The sequence below is a fragment of the Centropristis striata genome, chromosome 6 (genome assembly GCF_030273125.1).
Source record: "Centropristis striata isolate RG_2023a ecotype Rhode Island chromosome 6, C.striata_1.0, whole genome shotgun sequence".
Taxonomy (NCBI): domain Eukaryota; kingdom Metazoa; phylum Chordata; class Actinopteri; order Perciformes; family Serranidae; genus Centropristis; species Centropristis striata.
This window is the reverse complement of record NC_081522.1, coordinates 16,445,300-16,465,685: the sequence shown is the minus strand read 5'-3', so window position 1 is coordinate 16,465,685 and position 20,386 is coordinate 16,445,300. Positions and strand designations below refer to the sequence as shown.

The following is a 20,386-nucleotide window of genomic DNA, read 5'->3' as shown; positions in this document are numbered from 1 at the left end:
GAGCCAATAACCGGTGAAGTTGGGCGGATCCTCTCTCCCAAGCCACACCCATAGCAGCTCAATCGAGGGAAAAGTCCCTAATTGAAACACGCCTATCTATGTGTCTGCCCTGTGATTGTCTGGCGAGCTGTCCAGGGGGTACCCCTCCTCTTGGCCAGTGTCATTTGGGATCGGCTCCAGCACAAGTTCAGATAAGCGGTTAAGGATAATGAATGAATGAATGTTTTCGGACAGTTATGGTTCGGGCGGAAAATAGCATTTTTGTTAAAACCTGGTGCAATGCATCTTTCCTTGTTTTATATAAGGTCAGTGTTTAATTGTCCCTGTTTCAAATACATTACATTACACAGTGTGGCACATAACCCCCCTGCAAGACCACCATGTGTTTTTAATTCCATACACTGAGAAATAATATGTTAATATGTGAACTTCATAGTTCCTAGTAGATGCATTTTGTCACCTTTGGACAGCGCTAGGCTAGGTTGTTTCCAGTCTTTATGCTAAGCTAAGCTAATGTATGCTAATTGTAGCCACATACACTACAGATGTGAGAGTGGTATTGATATTCTCATCTAACTCTCAGAGAGAAAGGAAATAAGCAAACTCATTCAGCTAAAAGACTCTGTGCTTTATGTAACCTAGGTAGCATTGACAACATAAAGAGATATATCAATTTTAGGATCACATGTATATGGTAGCATATTTTATGGTTGCTACTGAAATGTCAACACGTAAGAGAGTGCGTTTCTGGATGCTTTCTCTGTGCTTGTGTGGATTTAAAGCTCAAAGTTAAATCGTACAGTCATCATACAGTTGTGTCTAGGCTGCTTTGCATGGTAACAATATACGAACGCTTCCTTGCACAGGCACTTCCTTACTGTTTGCATGTGTGAATAGGCTGGTTAAAAATCAACAAATCCTTTGTTTTATTGTGTTTTTCTATGCAGTTACATGCAAGCTGACCTACGTTAAAACGCCCAACACAGACTGTCATATATACATTCATGGGCTGAAATGGTAGTGTACTGGGTTAAAAGGAGGACAGACAGAAACCATAAAGGATGCACCACTGCAGGGCACATGGTTTATTATTGCAAAGCACCATAAGTGCTAAATCCCATCACCCCTTGAGCACACATTCACTGCCGTTTCACCTCTCTTATCATTCATTTCCTTCCTTTTAACACTTGCTCAGGTCTTCTGTTTCCTGTCCATGTAAGCACAACAATCTCACACCATACACCCTAAAAAATGAAATAAATCTCTTTATGACTTCACAGTAAGAAGAACACCATCATTGAAAAGTTGCCATTTGCCACTCTATGTGCTCGAGGAATTAAAAAGAAAAAAAACATCTCACAATGAAGCTCTTTGCTCTTCACCATATGAAGCGAAGCCCCAAGGCTGCAGGGAAATGAGGTCATCTAGTTGGAACCCGAGCAGCTGTTTGAATGGAAATGGACCACACACAATAGCAGCCCTCTATCCAACACTTCTGACAAGATAGCCTCACTTTTTTTTTTTGACTTACTGGTGCATCCAGTTGTCAACAAAGATGAAGAATTCAGTTATGCTCAAAGTCACAATGCATGACTTTCTTTGCTCACATAATTATATACTACATCATGTGCTAATAGGATAATGCTCATGACACAGACATTTACTGTAAGTCTTCTCTGGGCCTCGAGCAGATCGTGACATTTTAATCTCTTCTGAAGGTTCGTCAAAGACTATAATTCATCATCGTGTTCAGGCCCAGTTGAGATTTGGGTCGCCTGGACTCCGGTCAACCACTGGCACTGATGTTACCAGTACATTAATGAGCCCCACTTTGTGTTTATTATATAACCAATACATTTGAATCACAAAGCTGCTTTTTCTGTTTTTCCGAAAAAGAAATAGCCTTTGATCTTTGATGAAACAAAACATCATTAAAGTTAACTCCACATCCTGAAAGACGGCCTCATAAAAAATAAAATAAAATAACATTAACTTGTGTTGGAGGCTGCTGCAGCAACATTACAGTCACCTCAACACCTCAGTCTAGCTTAGATCAAACAGTTAATTCAAACGTTAATTAAAACGACAACACTTAGCCTAACCAGATGCAATCAAATATGTATAGCTGTCTAGAAAAGCAATATGGACGGGGGAAGACTGAAGGGACATGACAGGGATAAAAGTTAATTTATTAAGATATCGCAAACCATCTGGTTCCAGGAAGGTCACAAAATAATTATTAAACATTTCTTTAAAACAAAACTCCACCAAAAGGGTGTGTAGCCTTGTCAATGGCCTATTGGCGGCCTGATGTATGTCACAAAACTCCATCTTTATTCTAAGATTATTCTATGAATCTGTTGATTTGATTGAGAGACCCCTCGTGAGAAAATAACATGTCATATTTTTTAAAAGATAACATTTACCAGGCAGAAATTGTACATAATGGTGAAAGGTCACTATATATTCAGTATGTACAGTGCCTTGCAAAAGTATTCATACCCCTTGGAATTTTCACCCTTTTGTTGCTTTTACACATGAAATCAAGGTCAATATAATTTGGCCTTTTTAAAAAGAATTTGCAGAAAAACCCTCTTTAATATCAAAGTGAAAACAAATTTTTACAAAATAGTATAAATTAATTAAAAATATATAAGGTAAAATAAATGATTGCATAAGTATTTGTACCCTTTAAAATAACTGAACTAATTCAACAAACAGCTAGTTGATGCAGCAGTGTCACAGTTGGTGAAATGGAGATCACCTGAGTGCAGCTGATGTGTGTCAAGTGATCGTAGTATAAAAAACATGTGTCTGGGAGGTCCAGTCTCTGGTTCATCACTATTCCTGCTACAATTGTACCATGAAGACCAAAGAACACTCCAAGCAACTCAGAGAAAAGATCATTGAAAAGTATAAGTCAGCAGATGGCTACAAAAAAATATCCAGCTGAATGGACATCCCACAGAGTTCTGTTAAACCATCAAGAAATGGAAGCAGTATGGCACTTGTTTAAATCTGCCTAGAGCTGGCCGTCCTCACAATCTGAGTGATCTGACAAGAAGACTGGAGAGGGAAGTCACCAAGACACCTACGGCCACTCTGAAGGACTTATAAGCTTCAGTGGCTCAGATAGGAGGGACTGTACTTACAACAACTGTTGTGGGAGACTCCAGGGTCAATTGGAAGAAGGTTCTATGGTCTGATGAGACAAAAACTAACCTTTTTGGCTATCAGACTCTATGTTTGGCGAACACCAAACACTGCACATCACCACAAACGCACCATCTCCAGCGTGAAGCATGGTGGTGGCAGCATCATGCTCTGGGGACACTTCTTAGCAGCAGGCCCTGGAAGGCTGCAGGGCCAGTCTTCTTCTTGTCAGGTCACTCAGATTGTGGGGATGGCCAGCTCTAGGCAGAATTTTTTTTGTAGCCACCTCCTGACTTATACTTTTCAATGATCTTTTCTCTGAGTTGCTTGGAGTGTTTTTTTGTCTTCATGGTACAATTGTAGCAGGAATAGTGATGAACCAGAGACTGGACCTCCCAGACACATGTTTTTTATACTACGATCACTTGACACACATCAGCTGCTCTCAGGTGATCTCCATCTCACCAACTGTGACACTGCTGCATCAACTAGCTGGAACTTTGTTGAATTAGGTCAGTTACTTTAAAGGGTATGAATACTTATGCAATCATTTATTTTACCTTATAGATTTTTAATTAATTTATATTATTTTGTAAAAATCTTTTTTCACTTTGATATTAAAGATGGGGTTTTTTTGCAAATTCTTTTTTAAAAGGCCAAATTATATCGACGTGTAAAAGCAACAAAAGGGTGAAAATTCCAAAGGGTATGAATACTTTTGCAAGGCACTGTATTCTCATATGTGAACTACACACAGGCTTTTTTTTTTAAATCAAGAAACATACACCTTTTTTACAGACATATTTGTGAAGAATAAACAGAACTTCATGTGTAAAATTGATGAACTGCCCCTTTAAAACTATAACTGAATAATAAAGACAACTTTTATGTGTCTGGGGATCGTCTGACAGCGATTCAGTGTCTCTGAACTTCAACTCTGAAGTTAGAAATATCTATCATTAAAAAAAATGATGAAAGAGATCATATTTTCTTTAATGTCCCATTAAAAGTCTATCCTTCAGCGTCTCATGTTCCTGTTTCTGACTGGCTATTTGCCTCATGACTCTGCTGCCATCTGGTGGACAAATGTCTGCCTCTTCTCACCAACACCTCTTTGTGCAATCATACTCTGCCTCACAGACCTGTACACAACCCTCATACACTGTGTTGATACAAAGTGAGTGAAAATGTCTGTCAAGTTTCTGTGGCACTACAAACACTGCAGTCAACTGACTGGATGTAAAAACTCATTTTAAAACTGAAAAAAAAAACACTCAAAACCAAAAACTTGAAGTGATCTAACTGCATGCCTTTGTAAACCAAAGTCACTCACCAAATAACCGAGGTCAGCTCCAGGGCAATAAAACATGATAAAGTCAGAACCTAAAAAATCTGAATCTAATATCTATATCACCAAAGTCTTACAAAAAAAAACATTCACTCAAGGTGCACTTCTGGGCTTTTCAAACACTTCAACTGTATTTCTCTTCATCAGCTGCCATTGACTTGGCTGTGTCATGTGACCTAAGCATGAGGCTTATTTAATATAAAGGGAAGGGAGGGAGTGCATAATTTTTCTCCATTCTTGGCATCCCAGGGAGCACTTAATCACTTTTTGTTTACTGGAAGCACTTTTTTCCCCCCACATGTGAATGGGCACCTCATCATATTTTATCCACCATTGGGGCATCCAAGAGGGCACATTTGCTGGGTTTATTATTACGCCCTGGCCTAGGGTCACCAGTGCGCAGCATAAATGCTCTCTGCCCCCTCCCGAACTCCCAGAGACAAGCGTAAACGGATAAGCAGTCCAGTATAATTTATTGTTCTCAACAATAAATATTTTGCTTCATGGTGGGTGAGCCACAGCCAAAACAACAAACAAAACATTTCTCATTTTAAATCTAACTGACCTGAAAATAAAGATGTGTAAAATAAAATACAGGTTTCTTACCTGACCTCCCTATACAAAAACAGGAGAAAACATTATTAAACAAAAAGGCTATTCACCCCTACCTACTAGGACTGCACAATTAACTCAAAGAATCTTTGTTATAAATAATACAAAGAACAAAGATCACCACACTATTAACAACAACAGTAAACAAACATTTCCCACAAAGTCATCTGGCTGGGAGTCAGACAAAGGGCCAAGAGAGGGAGGCCTCCTCAGCAGCCGTCCTTTAAAGCTGTTCAATCAGCTGTGTTCAATCCCACTCCAACCACTACCTGGGAAACAGACAGGAGAGAGACAAAGAACACCAAGCAGCACCTCCTCTGGCAGGGAGGACCTACCTGCACCAGGCACTACAAGGAACAAAACAATGAACCATATGACCCCTGGTCATAACATTATATTTATTTTCAAGCAAGAGGTCACCAAGGGGAGCAGAAGACCACCAGTGTCTCCAGCAATCCTCCTGGTGTGTGACTTTGACCTCATCCCAGTCAGTGCCAAGACTGCTTTCAGTTTTGTTTTCACAGAAAGCTGATGTTGTCACCAACGTCTAAGTCAGTTCTGTAAATGCCTCAGTATGAGCCATCTGGTTGGTTTTCTACTGCAGTCTTTTGTCAAGATGTTTTCAAACTATTACAGTTAAAATGTATAGACAGAAGGCAACAAGTCTTCATGAAGATGGGAACAGCAACAAAATAAGCATTCTCAAGCCATGCAGAGTGACAGGAAGCAGCAATGATTCACACAGCTCATCAACAATATTCACATGTAGCCATGCAAGCAAGCAACATGAAACAACCAAACTCTGGTTATTTTAATTACTGTTGTATGTGTTTTCTGAAATATATGTTCAAGGATAATATTGACAGACACATATTATGATCCCAGTCAGGTAAGTGAGTCTTTGTTAAATAAAAAGTAAAATTTTAGACATAGGTGTTTGTAGATCCTTAAATGATCCTGGAAGAGATATAGAAAGATAAGATTAAAAAAGAAAACATTATTGATTGCCCACTGGGGGAAATTAACTTGTTACAGCAGCAAGAGTCAATAATAAAAAAGGAGATTAATTGATAATAAAAAGGAAACAACACAAACACATGGATGACTTCAACACATTAAAAAGTAAAAATACTTATGTATACCACGTCACTTATTCAGACACAGATATGCCCATGATTATTGCACAACCATGCACAGGAACATTTTAAAGCAGTATGTACCATTCTATGAGAACACATCTCTCTCTCTCTCTCTCTCTCTCTCTCTCTCTCTCTCTCTCTCTCTCTCTCTCTCTTTCTCTTTCTCACACACCACACACAATTTAATAGGTCCCACTTGGAGGCCTGATCTCTGTGGGACATAATGAGCATCGGTGCTGACGAGCTGTTCTTTCATTTCATCACTCATGTCACGCTTACAAGGCTCCGTCCCCTGAAAGAAGTCAAAACATTTCCTGTTGCTTGGGGGTGTTGTGACATGGATGTGTCATAGCAACAATAATAGACACCCCTCTCAAAAAACTACTAATACATCCTGCTTTGAAAACCTAAAACTATTTATTTTATCGCTTCATTTTTAGAAAAGGGTTTTGTGCGTTGACCTGATGGCCTCTCCTCTCCTGTTCATGTGTTGCACATGTACAGGCAAATTTTCCATGTTCACCTAGAGTGGATTGGAAAACAATATATGCTGCTTGTTTGCATGATGCACAGCCATCTGCAATGGAAATCATATGTAAAATGAGGAGATGAATTCTGACCACATCTCAACCCATTTCCATCCCGTTTATACATAAAACCATAGAGAATATTATGGTTCACTTGAGGTCAGACTAATTCTGATCATTACAAGAGAACATGACAATAAACTTATTTTGATTTGGTGCTTCATTTTTTAATGTTTTTAATATTTGCATGTCTGTGCATAATGATCCAGTCAGTTATGATAACTGTGTGGACTTATAATATGCATCATGCATATCAGTTTCAACTTCTCGTGTACAATCACATCATTTGGGGATGACATATTCATGTTGTTTTTATTTCAGTTGCACAGATTTTATGGGATTTGGCCACAGAGTCCTGAGGTGTGAATCACAGATCATCCGCCGGTCATTTGAATACCTGGATGTGGTAATGGAGAAAGCTTAACCACAGGGTGTAACCCTCATTTGTGTCCTTTCATTACCTGACAGGGATGCCAAACACTAAAGGAAGGAGGGCCTTCTCCATCAGACCAGGTACTATTAGGAAACAGTGTTGTTCAAATGTTCTGACTGGTTTTCTTTGCTTCTACACCCTTCATTTCAACTGTACATTTGTTACTGTTGGAGTAACAAATAAACGTTTTGAACTTGAACTTATAAAGAATATATGTGATATAGAATTTTTATCAAATGGATCTTGCAAAAAGAGATTTAAAAAAAGGAAGAAAAGAAATCTAAGTCTCTTGTACAACAAAAATGACTAAGAGATTCTCAAATAGCTGAACCTTTGAACGTTAAGTGTCTCTGTTTGTGCAGTTCTTGTCTGAGCTTCACATGCAAACATGTTACTGAGCATTGGCATCTTATGACAGATGCTTTCAATGCAAATCAGCACTGACAGCACGGCTGGAGTATACACTTTACTGATCTCTCCCACTCCTACTCATGTGTTTCGTACAAAACAAACAGTTGCAACAATCTAATTGCAGCTGATTTGCTTGTGCTGTCGCCTGATGGTCTGCACGACAGAAATGTTTGATAACGTGGAAGGGAATTCATAGAAGCCCCTCAGAAAAAACCCCCATAAAAAGTAGGGTAGGGTAAAAAATAAAATTTAAAATTATGAGATAATAAGTCAAACTGGTGCACAAGATCAAAATTAGGAACCATTATGTCAATATATTTCACATATTAAATCAAAGTCATTAAATAAACAAAATTATGGCATAGTTAGTAAAATTATGAGATCTGAGTCAAAATGTTTACTTAATTCAAAAATATATTTTGACTTATTAAATCGAAAAGTTCTGAAATACTAAGTTGACTGATTACAAAAAATGATCACATAGGCCTATAAATCGATATTTTGACCCAATCAATTAAAACTATGAAAGTCAAAATTGTGAAAACTGTGAAAAGTAATTGTAATTTACTAAATCACATTATAAATTTGGCTGCTAAGTCCATTAATAGCAGAGGTGGAATGTAACTATGTAGCCTACATTTATTTAAGTAGACCTACTATACTTAAGTGCAATTTTGTACTTTAGGCCTACTTCCATTATACTTTATACTTCTCCACTACATCTCAGAGGGAAATATTGTACTTTTCACTTCACTGCATTTATCTGACAGTTTTGATTACTTTGTAGATTTAGATTATTAAAGCAAAATATTAATCAATAAATAAAAATGTTAAACATAGTCAGCAATATATAACATATATAAAATTATCCCCAACTTTACCAGCTGAAACAGTAAAGTGATGAAAGCATGAATGCGTCAATAATTATGATCCTTTAACTTTATATTATTCTGAAATTTGCCATTCTGCATTATAAGGTACTCTTAGGCTACTTTTGGTACCCTAAGTATATTTTTGATACTTTGAGATTTTGAATGCAGAACTTATGCTATGTAACTGTGTATTTTTATGCTACTTTTTCCAGTAAAAAATCCAAGTATTTTTTCCACCACTGCTTAATAGTGAATGTCGTCATTTTGACTTACTAAATCAAAATGATGCAAAGTAAGTTTCACAAGTTCCCAGTATTTCATCAAGTGTTTGACGTCCCATGCCTATTTTTCTAATTTAATCATGCATAATGTTTCATGTCTTTCTTTTGTCTTTTCTTGGAGGTAATGTTCTCCACAGCAGACCAAAATAAGAAGCTTAACATTTCGTCACACTGTTAAAATAATCGTCATTTTTTGTCAATTTTTTTTGTTGTTGCATAAATCATCTCCTCATGACGCCGGCCACCTATGGTAAAATCGCCTACATCCTCAGTTGATCAGATAATGTGATTTTATCCCTTTAAGATAATGGCCTTTGTCAAATGTGTGACTTAAGTGGATTTACTATGCCTTAGTCAAAATAAAATGTGACTTAGGCAATTTTTTGAACATGCCTCTGTGACTTAAGCAAGATATGGTAACACTTTATTTTGAAGGTGTCTACATGAGTGACATGAGCATGTCATAAACATGACATGGGATGTGTCATGAACATTAATGACACTTTGAAGTAACATTAATGCTCATGATACTTGTCATGTTTCTGACAAGCTTGTGTGACTCTTATGTAGACACCTTCAAAATAAAGTGTTACCATCTTGCTTAAGTCACAATGGCATGTTCAAAAATTGCCTAAGTAATTTATTTCTCTTAAGTTACATACTTTACACACAGTGTTATTACTATGCTAATAGCCATGCTTTGTTACATCCTTTTTGAATGAAATAATCAATAAATGTCATAGGTTACACTTTTGGTTAAGTTTTTTGTGTTTCCTGCAAAACTTGAAAAAAATGAGTTAGGCGATTATTTTAACAGGGTGACGATAAGAAGCTTAACATTTTTGAAAGAAGCTTGTTGCTCTGACACGCATGCGCAGTTCACAAGTATGTGCGAAGAAGAACAGGAAGCGAACAGTTGTTTGAGACTCGGACGCTGATGTTACGTCTTCTCCACTCTTCTTCCTCTGACTGATTCTTCTGAGCTCAGTCCCTTTGGCTAGTTGAGGCGCAAGCGGGAGAGGCAGCTATCGTGAAAGCCGCGCGTTGTGGTCGACTAAAAACTGGGTCTTGGCCGTGAAATCGGGAGCTTGAGTGCGAGGCAAGGGCGTGTTTGAATCTCAAGTGCTGGAGAGACACAGCGCCTCCTCCTCCTCCTCCTCCTCCTCACTGGATGCTAGCTCTGTAGCCTTTGCATGTCGTTACACTCCTAGTTAAAGTTGTGTTATAGTCTACATTTCTTTATTTATTCGGAGGTGAGGGCTAGAAGAAGATGGGATGTACTCTGAGCACGGACGACAAGGCGGCGCAGGAGAGGAGCAAGATGATCGACAGGAATCTGCGGGACGACGGAGAGAAGGCTGCCCGGGAGGTGAAGCTGCTGCTGCTCGGTGAGAGAAAGATGGATGTCCGGAGGGACGGGCTCTCCGCCTATCTGCTGGAGAGGGACTTTTTTTTTTTACTGCTGCAAACTTAAACCCAACCGTTACACGTTAAAAAAAACGTTTCAATGTTAATTCGAAGTTTAATGAAGCTGTGTGAAGCTAACGTAAATAACTTGACGGGGTTAACTTTGACGTAACAAACAAGTGGCAGAGTTAAACACATTTCGGGGTTCTTAACATGCTGCTGCTGCTACTGCTGGTGGTGGTGGTGGTGGTGGTGGTGGTGCAGTTAGCTGAAAAGTTGTAGCTGCTGGAGTTTCTTTATTTTTTCCAGAGCAAATGAAATCAGCTCAGTCAATAAACTTCTTATCAGCTCGCTGTGTGATTAGTTTGTTCACACAGTAGCACTAAGCCAGTGAGCTAATTTAGCTCAGCGATTAGCCACTTAGCTCGGTTAGCGCAGCAGCGCTAGCTGTTAGCTCACAGAAAGCTAAACCTAAAACAGTGTATGAGATGTTATCTTTCAACAAGTCTGCCCGTCAAAAAAAATCCACTCCTGCTGTGGTAACAGAATTACTTCATTATTACCATTTAAATTTACAATACAGTAGCTAATCTTAGATATCTTCCTGTTTCGTAGCCATTCATAAAATAAACACCGAGGTATTTTAGGCCGGTTGGGTCCGTTACTACAGTATGCCAAACTACAAGACATTAACTCAGGTTTTTGATGGATATAATTATGTGATGGATTATAAATAAAAGTTGGCTTCCGTGGGAATTACAATTAATGTAGTTAATGCAGATAATGTCACCTATGCTGCTTAACTAGTCTGAATGTTTTTTTAACTCCACACCTGGAGAAAAACCTTGACAAAAATGTTTAGTTTCGCAATTTCTGATGAGTTATGTTAATCGTTGCCTTCTATTATTAATGTAATGATAGCTCGCTTATGATAAATGCTGATTTCATACTCTATTTTACTAAATTGTGGTTAGCTGCGAGAGTGTCACCACATTTAAATGACATTGGTGTGGTCATTTGAATCTTGGGGCCAATCTGACTTACGCTCTTATTTAATCAGAACAGGCTAAATTGTTCAGAAGAATAGTGTCAATGAGCTTTAATTCAGCCTTTAAGATTGTTAAATACAGGAATCAGGCTACAGAACAATAGAACAACGACTAATCTTACAGATGATCACATCATTTATCTGAAGACCGCCACACCTTCTCTCTATTCTTACTTTCACTGGTAGCTAATGACCACTGCTGCTGTAGTCAGGGATAGACGGGCAAGAGGTTGCATAGCAACCTATTCAGTCTGATTGACAGCAATAAGCATCTGTGGCAACTATATGCACACACAACAAAGGCAGCTAGTGCATGCTAAGTGGAAGTCTGCCTGGAACATACAGTCCACAAGCTATTTCAACAGTTTTCTGCAGCTTTTTAGTTTCTGTGGCTCAGACTGGTCTGTGTGTCATCACAGGTGGTTTTCATACATATGATTTCACCACAATCACTGTACAAAGCTCAGTTGTAGCAGTCACTTCTTGTATGTTTGTGTGTCATTTGAGATGGACATGATTTGAATTTTCATGGTTGTGTTTTTTTTTCTCCCTGTCACGTTTCCCAAAAGCACCTGCATGAGATGTCTGGAATTGGTTTATGGGTTTTTTTATGGAGCAATTGCCATATGCCATTTAAACACATGGGTGTATTTCACCTTTTGTTGGAAGTCTTCGATCCCTCGTGTGTTTCTGAGCATGACAGAGAGCTATGCAGCTCTACCATGTGTGCTTATTGCAGTGTGCCAGTCAGGCTTCCCACCGCGGGTGTTTACATTAATGCAGTAATCTGAAAATGACATGCTCTTGAGACGAGTGTTTTGAGTGGGAGGAACTGCCTTGGATGTGGACTGTTTGTGCACTGCACACAAACAAATGCAAATCATAAAGATTGATCTTTGTGTGTAGCTGCATTTTCATACACAGAAGCAGGAGAAAAGCAGCATGGAAGAGAAGTACAATATTTCTTGTTTAGTGGGGAGATCTCAGCATCTCATATGGCCTGAGATGACGGTTTATTCCTTGGTCCTAGGTAGCCCTATCAAAAAAACATTCAAGTTCCATGGCAAACTTGAACCGTTTTCACTTCTGCTTTTTCGGCTTTCTTGGCATCCATTAAGCCCTTTAATTTCAGCAGCTCACTGAGGTGTGACCATGTGTTTGGAAATTAAATTTAAGTGTGTTATGATGTTTGCAGTAATATTAGCTCTGCGTCTGAGGTGCGTTGCTGTTTATCATATGGGACAATGAACTGTTGAACAGTTCTCCTCTCTGGGGAGCTGCGAGTCCCTGCAGAGGTAAGGTAATTAAAATGTTGTGTGCTCAGCTGAAAACATGCGTGTATCTCGGAGGGAGCCGGAGAACTCTGAGAGACGATGTAAAAACTTAGTTGGCTTATTCAAATATATCACAGATTTGCAGGTTTTTTTGTCTTTAATTTTTTCAACTTTGACCTTTTTAAGGCTGTGATGATGTCATACTTCAGTAGTCTTATATATTGGTTTTCCCAAAAATCATATGTTTCATATGAGATGCATTTGGCAGCTCTAAGTCCAGCCCGCCAGTCTGATGCAGCATGGGTTTTTAACCCAGAGATGTTTAAGCTATGCATAATCTCATTGACGGAGGATCTAGTTGATTAATCCAATTACACTGTGACCTGGCTAAACTGGGCCTTAGACACTTCTGCAGTGCCTTCTGTGACAGTGTAGCCTCTGGTGTGTTGCAGGTTAAAGTTTACAAACATTATGCACTTGACATGGATTTATCTTTTTGTTTTGTGTGTGATAGGGCTGCACAATTGAGTTCTATCAAAATCATGATATGATCGAATGCAATATTCAAACTGCAGCAGTGCACACTATTTGCTTATGGGAAAATATGAGTCAAAATACCATTCTGAATTATCAGTAAAAAATAATTGCAATGAGATGTTTTTCCAAATTGTGCATCACTAGGGTGTGATATAAGCCTCCATCTTACCATATTAATTTGACTTCAAATAAGTATTGCTGTATGGGTTTAGTTTTTGAGTTTGGAGATGTTTGTTGACATTGTGCTATAATATGATATAATTAATTAATAACAGAAGAGGCCTTGGCAACAGAAAAAACCTGAAACCAGAATGATCCATTCAAGAATTGTGATACTGTTCTGTCAGACAAACCCTTAATTCAATAAAAGTGTATGCATGAAGTGTGTTTATATCAGCAAGTAAATTCAGAATCTTGTCTTTGTACTGTATTAAATTAAATGTAGGTATTGCAAATCATTGCATTATTATTCTGTGTTTGACAGTATCCAAGCCTTTTTGAAATTGGGATTGTACTTGTCTGATTTATGCTCAAAATAATTCACATCATGTAACTATTGACCATAATCAAATTTTCGGTGCTGTCTGTTCTCTGTTTCAGGTGCTGGAGAGTCTGGGAAAAGTACAATTGTTAAACAGATGAAGTAAGTGTGGGTAGTCAACATATAAAAACACACCAATTACGCCCTCTTGTCAACAATTTTACACATAGAATTTGGTCACAAAAAATGACAGTGAGTGTATAAATTGCACTAGTTGTTGAATAGGGAGTATTTTTTTTTACCATAGCCATGTTAAATATCTCACACAAAGCTTCCATATTACAACAGTAAAAGTTACATCAGTAGACTATTTTAAGTATTTAAGTGTAATTGGAAACAAATGGTTTATATATGACCCAGGCACTTCAAGTTCTCTTGACAAATCAGAACAAAAAGTTTAAATCCAGATGTACAAAACAGATTAATATTACTCGCAGTCTCTTGCATGATTAAAAACAATTTGATGTGTTAAACAATTTCACATATATGGTTTCATTGAGTCAAGTTGTAGTTTGAGATTAAATTTAGTCTTCTTTAGTCATCTCCCTTTTTTTGAGAGTGTATCTAATCATAATCCTCTATTTTGTGAAGATATCCATGAAAAAGCTTCTTGTAGACAGTGCGCTAATGTCCTGTCTTTGTGTCCCAGGATCATCCATGAAGCGGGCTACTCAGAGGAGGAGTGTAAGCAGTACAAGGCTGTGGTCTACAGCAACACCATCCAGTCCATCATTGCCATCATCAGAGCTATGGGACGCCTCAAGATCGACTTTGCTGATCAAGCCAGAGCGGTGAGTGAAGGAAAACAAAAGCTGGCGTTTACACCGTTTTCAGGACATTATGGGTTGCATTTCTGTTCTCAGCTCAGTGCTATGAGGGCAACAACTGAGTTAGTCATATGTCACTGTTCCCTACTGGGCAATTTTCTTCTCACTTCCTCCTCTGCAACAGGTCAGATAGAGCTGGTAGGGGTTTACTATCACATTCAAAACAGAGGCTTACTGACATGAGATCTGTCTGTGGGCCCTTTAGCTGATACAGGCGCCCTGCAGCGCTGCAGATGAGGACATTTTGAAGTATTTGTTCATGGGCAGAGGAGCTGCCTGTCAGCAAGAAGTAATAATCAGCAACATTTCAGTTAAACTTTCAGTTCACTTTTTGAGACTTTGTGCTCATTGGTTTGGTGGTTTGTATAAGTGTTGGTTATTGTTACCACATGTTATAAACTACTTAGCATTTTGTTTCTTATTTTTGCTATACAGACTCCTGTTTCATTTTGTAGATGTGTTTTTTCCCTTGCATAACAAGAGGCTTAGTCATTGCTACAGCGTGACTGGCCTGGCTCTGTCATCGTGACCAATTTTACACCCAAAGCTTTTCTTTCTTGATTTTATGCTCTCACAGATATTCTTTTTTTGGGGGGCCATTAACCTGCTTAAGATGCTGTGTAGCTTTTGAAATGTAATTTTATGCAAAGTGTTATGGCTGAGAGAACTATTGTAATTTTTAATTCAATCAGCGGAGAGCTCCTTCTATGATTTTATGAAAAATGACAGACTGCCCCTTATTCAATCCAATTTCAGTCAATTTGGATTAATTCAACCGAATCTGATTTATTTGATGATGCAACAAATGTCCAAAACGGTGCTCATAAATCTGTTTCTTTTCAACTTAAATGTACTGGTAACATTATTCATCTGCAGAATTTAAATATTATGTAAACAACCATGCACACACATTTGTAGTATAGCTGACTTGCATTTATATGAAGATTCTGTGGATTATGATTTTAATTGGTTTATCTCATTAGGATGATGCACGGCAGCTGTTTGTTCTGGCGGGCTCCGCAGAAGAGGGCTTCATGACAGGCGAACTAGCCGGGGTCATCCAGCGGCTGTGGAAGGATGGAGGCGTTCAGGCCTGTTTCAGCCGCTCCCGGGAGTACCAGCTCAATGACTCCGCAGCATAGTGAGTTGGCTACACTGACGCACATGCAGGAATTGGTGTGGGTCTGTACGTGAAAGAATAACTTCCATTCTAAACTCTTATTTTTTAATCTTTCTGTTCTCTTCTTCTCCCAAAGCTACCTGAACGACTTGGACAGGATATCCCACGGTGCTTATGTGCCCACCCAGCAGGATGTGCTGAGGACCAGAGTCAAAACTACTGGTATTGTGGAAACACACTTCACTTTCAAGGACCTCCACTTCAAGTGAGTACAAGTTCACCACAGTTCCTAGTCTTTGAATCACCGCCCACATCTCATCTGATGTGTTTAGTAATTCAAAAAGTGCTCTTGTCATTGACGACTGTTTTCATGGGTTGGAGAAACATTTGACCAATCAAAGTTTAGTAAGCAAGATTAAGAATGAGGACTTTATTTTCCTGCATAGCTCAGAGGCTAAAGTCATGAAAAATTACATCAGAAGAATGTCGACAGGTGTGGATGAGATGGACACAGCAGTTTTTTTGTTTTTTTAACAGTCTTTGTACACGTGCATAGGTATTTTGGAAAACTGGTCTTTTCCTTCTTTCGTTCTCAAGAGAATTGCAGTCCTCACATGCACCGTTTTTTATGTCCCCTCATTCGTGGCGCTTCATAAAGCCAAAAACTCAGTTATCCCTGAAAATTTGAAGTTTACAAAAGGTCAGTGTTCAGTGGGCAAAAATGCAGTTTGTAAGTTGACAAAAGGCAGAAACACAGAAATCAAAACCACAAATTGACACGAACACTGAGGCAGAATGAGTGAAGTGAAACAAAATGTCACTTCAGTCAGGCTAGCTGTCTTGTTGTGCATTCAAAACGTCAACTTATGTTATTTAGGTTTAGTAAAACCAAGGCAGTTACTGACACCAGACTGATGCTCCCACATCTTAAGTCAAATAAATAACTACATGGAATTGGCACATTATTGTCACAAATTGGTCTCCACTTCAGTAAAGCAACATTATAATACAACATGGCTACTTGAAAATATATAATTATTATAAATGAGTGACAGGATGAAAAGTCCAAGTTGAGCAGCATCCTGACGAGTGAACATCTGTTTGTGTGTATGTTATTTAACAGTGTGTGTCTTTCTGCAGGATGTTTGATGTAGGCGGACAGAGGTCAGAGAGGAAGAAGTGGATCCATTGTTTTGAGGGAGTCACAGCCATCATCTTCTGTGTGGCTCTGAGTGACTATGACCTGGTGCTGGCTGAGGATGAGGAGATGGTAAGACCTAAGAACCTTCTGACCTTCACAAACCCTGATTCATCTTTGTCTTGTTTTTAAAGTCCGTTTGTGCAGCTTCTTACCATCTTCTGTGTGTTTCCTCTCGTTCAGAATCGAATGCATGAGAGCATGAAGCTGTTCGACTCCATCTGCAACAACAAGTGGTTCACAGACACCTCCATCATCCTCTTCCTCAACAAGAAAGATCTGTTTGAGGAAAAGATCAAAAAGAGCCCTCTCACAATCTGCTACCCAGAATATGCAGGTGAGAGACGGAGACACGCCTACAGAAACACTTGAATGCAGCGTGTGTGTTGTACATGCAAATACTGTACTTTGTATGCGTTAGTGTCGCACATGGACCTTTAAGAGCAGCTGAGCATATTTGGAGTTTTTAAGTGACAGATCTTATTAGTAAGGCTTACTGCAGGTCCTTAAATTTGAAAAATGTCTTCAGTCATGCACACCCAAGGTCTTAAAAGTTTCTAGGAATGATCATAAATTATGTTTTACAGTTCTTAAAATCCCCTTTGAGTTTCACTCGGGGAGCCAGGAAATGAATTACGTTTTTTAGATAGGTAATGGGATTTTTATAAATTAAAAAGTAATTATTTTGAAAATGCTGTTTTCAGCCTCTCTGATATGAACATTTCCTACTCTGATTTGCATCATATTAAAATGAATAGACTGGCAAACACGACATTAATATCAACATGGACCTTGAGAAACTGGGATGGATATTTTTCACTATTTTCTGACAATTTATAAAACAAATGATTAATAAATGAATCTAGAGGTATAAATAGGTATATTAATAGGTTCTGATAAATAATCCCAACCCTAGATGTTTGTTTTTAACAGTCGTCCTCTCGTTGCCACTCGGAGGTGTGGCGGTCTCTATGGATGACAGATATTTCTTAATTCTCCTCTCAGCTCTCTCAGTGTGTGGGTTGCTTCATGTTCATAACAATGTGTCCTTGTCAGGTTCACCATTGATGAAAGATTCTCAGATTTTACAGATGTGTCCATTTGTATTTCTGTGATTCTTTAAAAGTTAAACAACCCTTCTCCATTTAGAGTCTTTCGTGTTTACCATTATATAAACAGTCAAGAACAATGTTTGCTTGTTAAGCTTTAATTAAGGCATTCATCAAACCCCCATGTGATTCCGTTTCAGAGTACTAACCTTTGCACCATTGTAAGTTTTAGTGCAGAAAAATGGGTCCAACCTCCTTCAGTTATCCAGTCAGATGAAAAGTCAGTGAAGCTGCTCTGTAGGTCGATGTAGGTCAAAACATACTCGTTGCTCAAAAACAATATTAAGCCAACACACACATTATTATTACACTCAAACTCACTCACCTGTACAATCTAATCCGTACAACACATCTGCCATGAATTGTACTTGTACAAATCAAACATTTTGCTATGGTTGACACTGCCAGAAAGCTGATAAATCTACTTAAAGTTCATTATTGAGCTCAAAGCTGATGGTGGTTTTGTACTGGCCTGCATATATACACTTATTACATTATTTTATGCACAAATTGAATTGATTTGAAAAAGAAATTGATACTTTGAATGTATACCCCCTTTGTGCAAATAGTAAATTATATCAATCAATTCCTTATCAGATGACTACAAATAACCCAAATTATCAGGCTTTAAGATTCTTTATTTGACACTAAATAGGTTTTACAATAAAAGTCTTAAATTTGATTTCATGAAACTTTCTGTTGTGACACTAGGTTTTTCCATCCACTTGTTTTTATGCCCATTTTCCATTTGCACATAAACATTTTTAATATATCAATATATAAAAATAACAAATGTCATAATTCCATCTTCATTGTTTTTCATCGTGGGAGGTTCAACTGATGCCCCTAAAATGTCGTCTTGTTTCACCCTTTTATTCTAAAATAGTGTAATGGTTTTCCGGCTGGAGAATTGGCACCATCTACTGCTTATCTCTATAAATGTATGTCTTTAACATAATGTTAGTGGATGGAAACAAGAATTAATTTGCATTGTCTTTTGCAATTTTGTTAAATTTACAATGCATTGGAAAGGAAACCTAGCTGCTATTGGGCCATTTTTCTCTCCTGACCGTGTCCTCTTTGTCTTTCAGGCTCCAACACCTACGAGGAGGCAGCGGCTTACATTCAGTGCCAGTTTGAGGACCTGAACAAGAGAAAGGACACCAAGGAGATCTACACCCATTTCACCTGTGCCACCGACACCAAGAACGTGCAGTTTGTGTTCGATGCCGTCACTGATGTCATCATCAAGAACAATCTGAAGGACTGTGGCCTTTTCTAAAGGTAATGCCTGCTGCTTCATGGACAAGCTGATCATGTGTGGTCTGTCTCATTTATCTCCTCTAATCACTGTGTTTTCTTTCTCCTTTGTGTTCAGGCAGCCTAGTGGACCGAGTGACTTTATTCAAGGGGAATCTGACTGGAGGGAACTTCGTGGCCCCTGCTGAGAATGTCACTTTTAACCTCTTATTAACTTATGTTCATCTCTAAAAGTTTTAAAGACGGTGTGTAGAAAAAACATTTTGTGTAAAATATTTGTCTGTCTATGGCCTGGGATTTTTCACAGTTTTTAAAATGTGCTTGTTTTACCTTATTATCATTATTTTAAATTTTTATATAAAAAAAAGGGGGGCCTTGACATTTTTTTTGTCCATGAATGAACACTTTTTGTCTTTTGTTTGTAGGTCCTTGTGCCTTGCATGCCTTAGTTGCAGTGTTTTGTTTTTGTTGAGTTAGATGTTAGGTTTATGTAGATGTTACCATTGAACTCTTCCCAAGCCGCCCTGAGTCCATATTATCTTCTTTTTTTTTTTTTCAGTATATTTCATTGTCACATCATTTTTTTTATTTTTGCCTCCTTGGACAAACCAAGCAAGACCAAGTGATTCTGTAGACCAATTCACTCTGACTCTGACATACTGTGAGAGCTGTGTGTGAACCTTTTCGGATGTGTGGTTTGCATGTATGCTGCGGGTGTGAGCTCTGTTTTGATTGAGGCCAAAAGCCAGCTTGAGTGTGTGTGTGTGTGTGTGTGCGTCTGTGTGTGTTTGAATGTGTGCACAATATTAAAACAAAGGGACTTTATTCCTCTACTTGTCATCCTCTTTCAAAGTTGTATTTTTCTAAGCGACCAAAAAGAAGCTACTCTCTGTAATTAACAAGTGCACGTTGTCGGTGCGCCGCTACAAACTGTAACATTCCTGATTGAATCATGAATCAAAGAGAAGCTTTGAAAAGAGGATGCCAGTGGCGGCCTTGTAGCAGACAGTAGGACCATATGTAGATCTGTGTTCGGTGCATTGACAGACGGAGACGAGGCTGGCTGCACTGTTATTGATCATGAAGTGTGATGGTTTCAAGTTACATATCCCCCCTTAGACTCCCAACCCTCTGTATCCATTGGATGGGCACATTAGTGGACTAATCTCCATGATTTTGCTAATAAAAGAGCTGCTGTGGTGAAACCATGGCAACTTATGCAACAAACA

General features: G+C 38.5%; 1 protein-coding gene across 1 annotated transcript; it reads left to right on the top strand.

Moving 5' to 3' along the window:
* Positions 1-9,729: 9,729 nt before the first annotated feature.
* Positions 9,730-20,386, top strand: LOC131973182 (guanine nucleotide-binding protein G(i) subunit alpha-1). Its single transcript, XM_059335068.1, has 9 exons — positions 9,730-10,224; positions 13,703-13,745; positions 14,293-14,434; positions 15,454-15,611; positions 15,727-15,855; positions 16,731-16,860; positions 16,972-17,125; positions 18,989-19,181; positions 19,276-20,386. Exons 1-8 carry the CDS (start codon positions 10,107-10,109, stop codon positions 19,177-19,179), a joined length of 1,065 nt encoding a protein of 354 aa, XP_059191051.1. The 5' UTR covers positions 9,730-10,106; the 3' UTR covers positions 19,180-19,181; positions 19,276-20,386.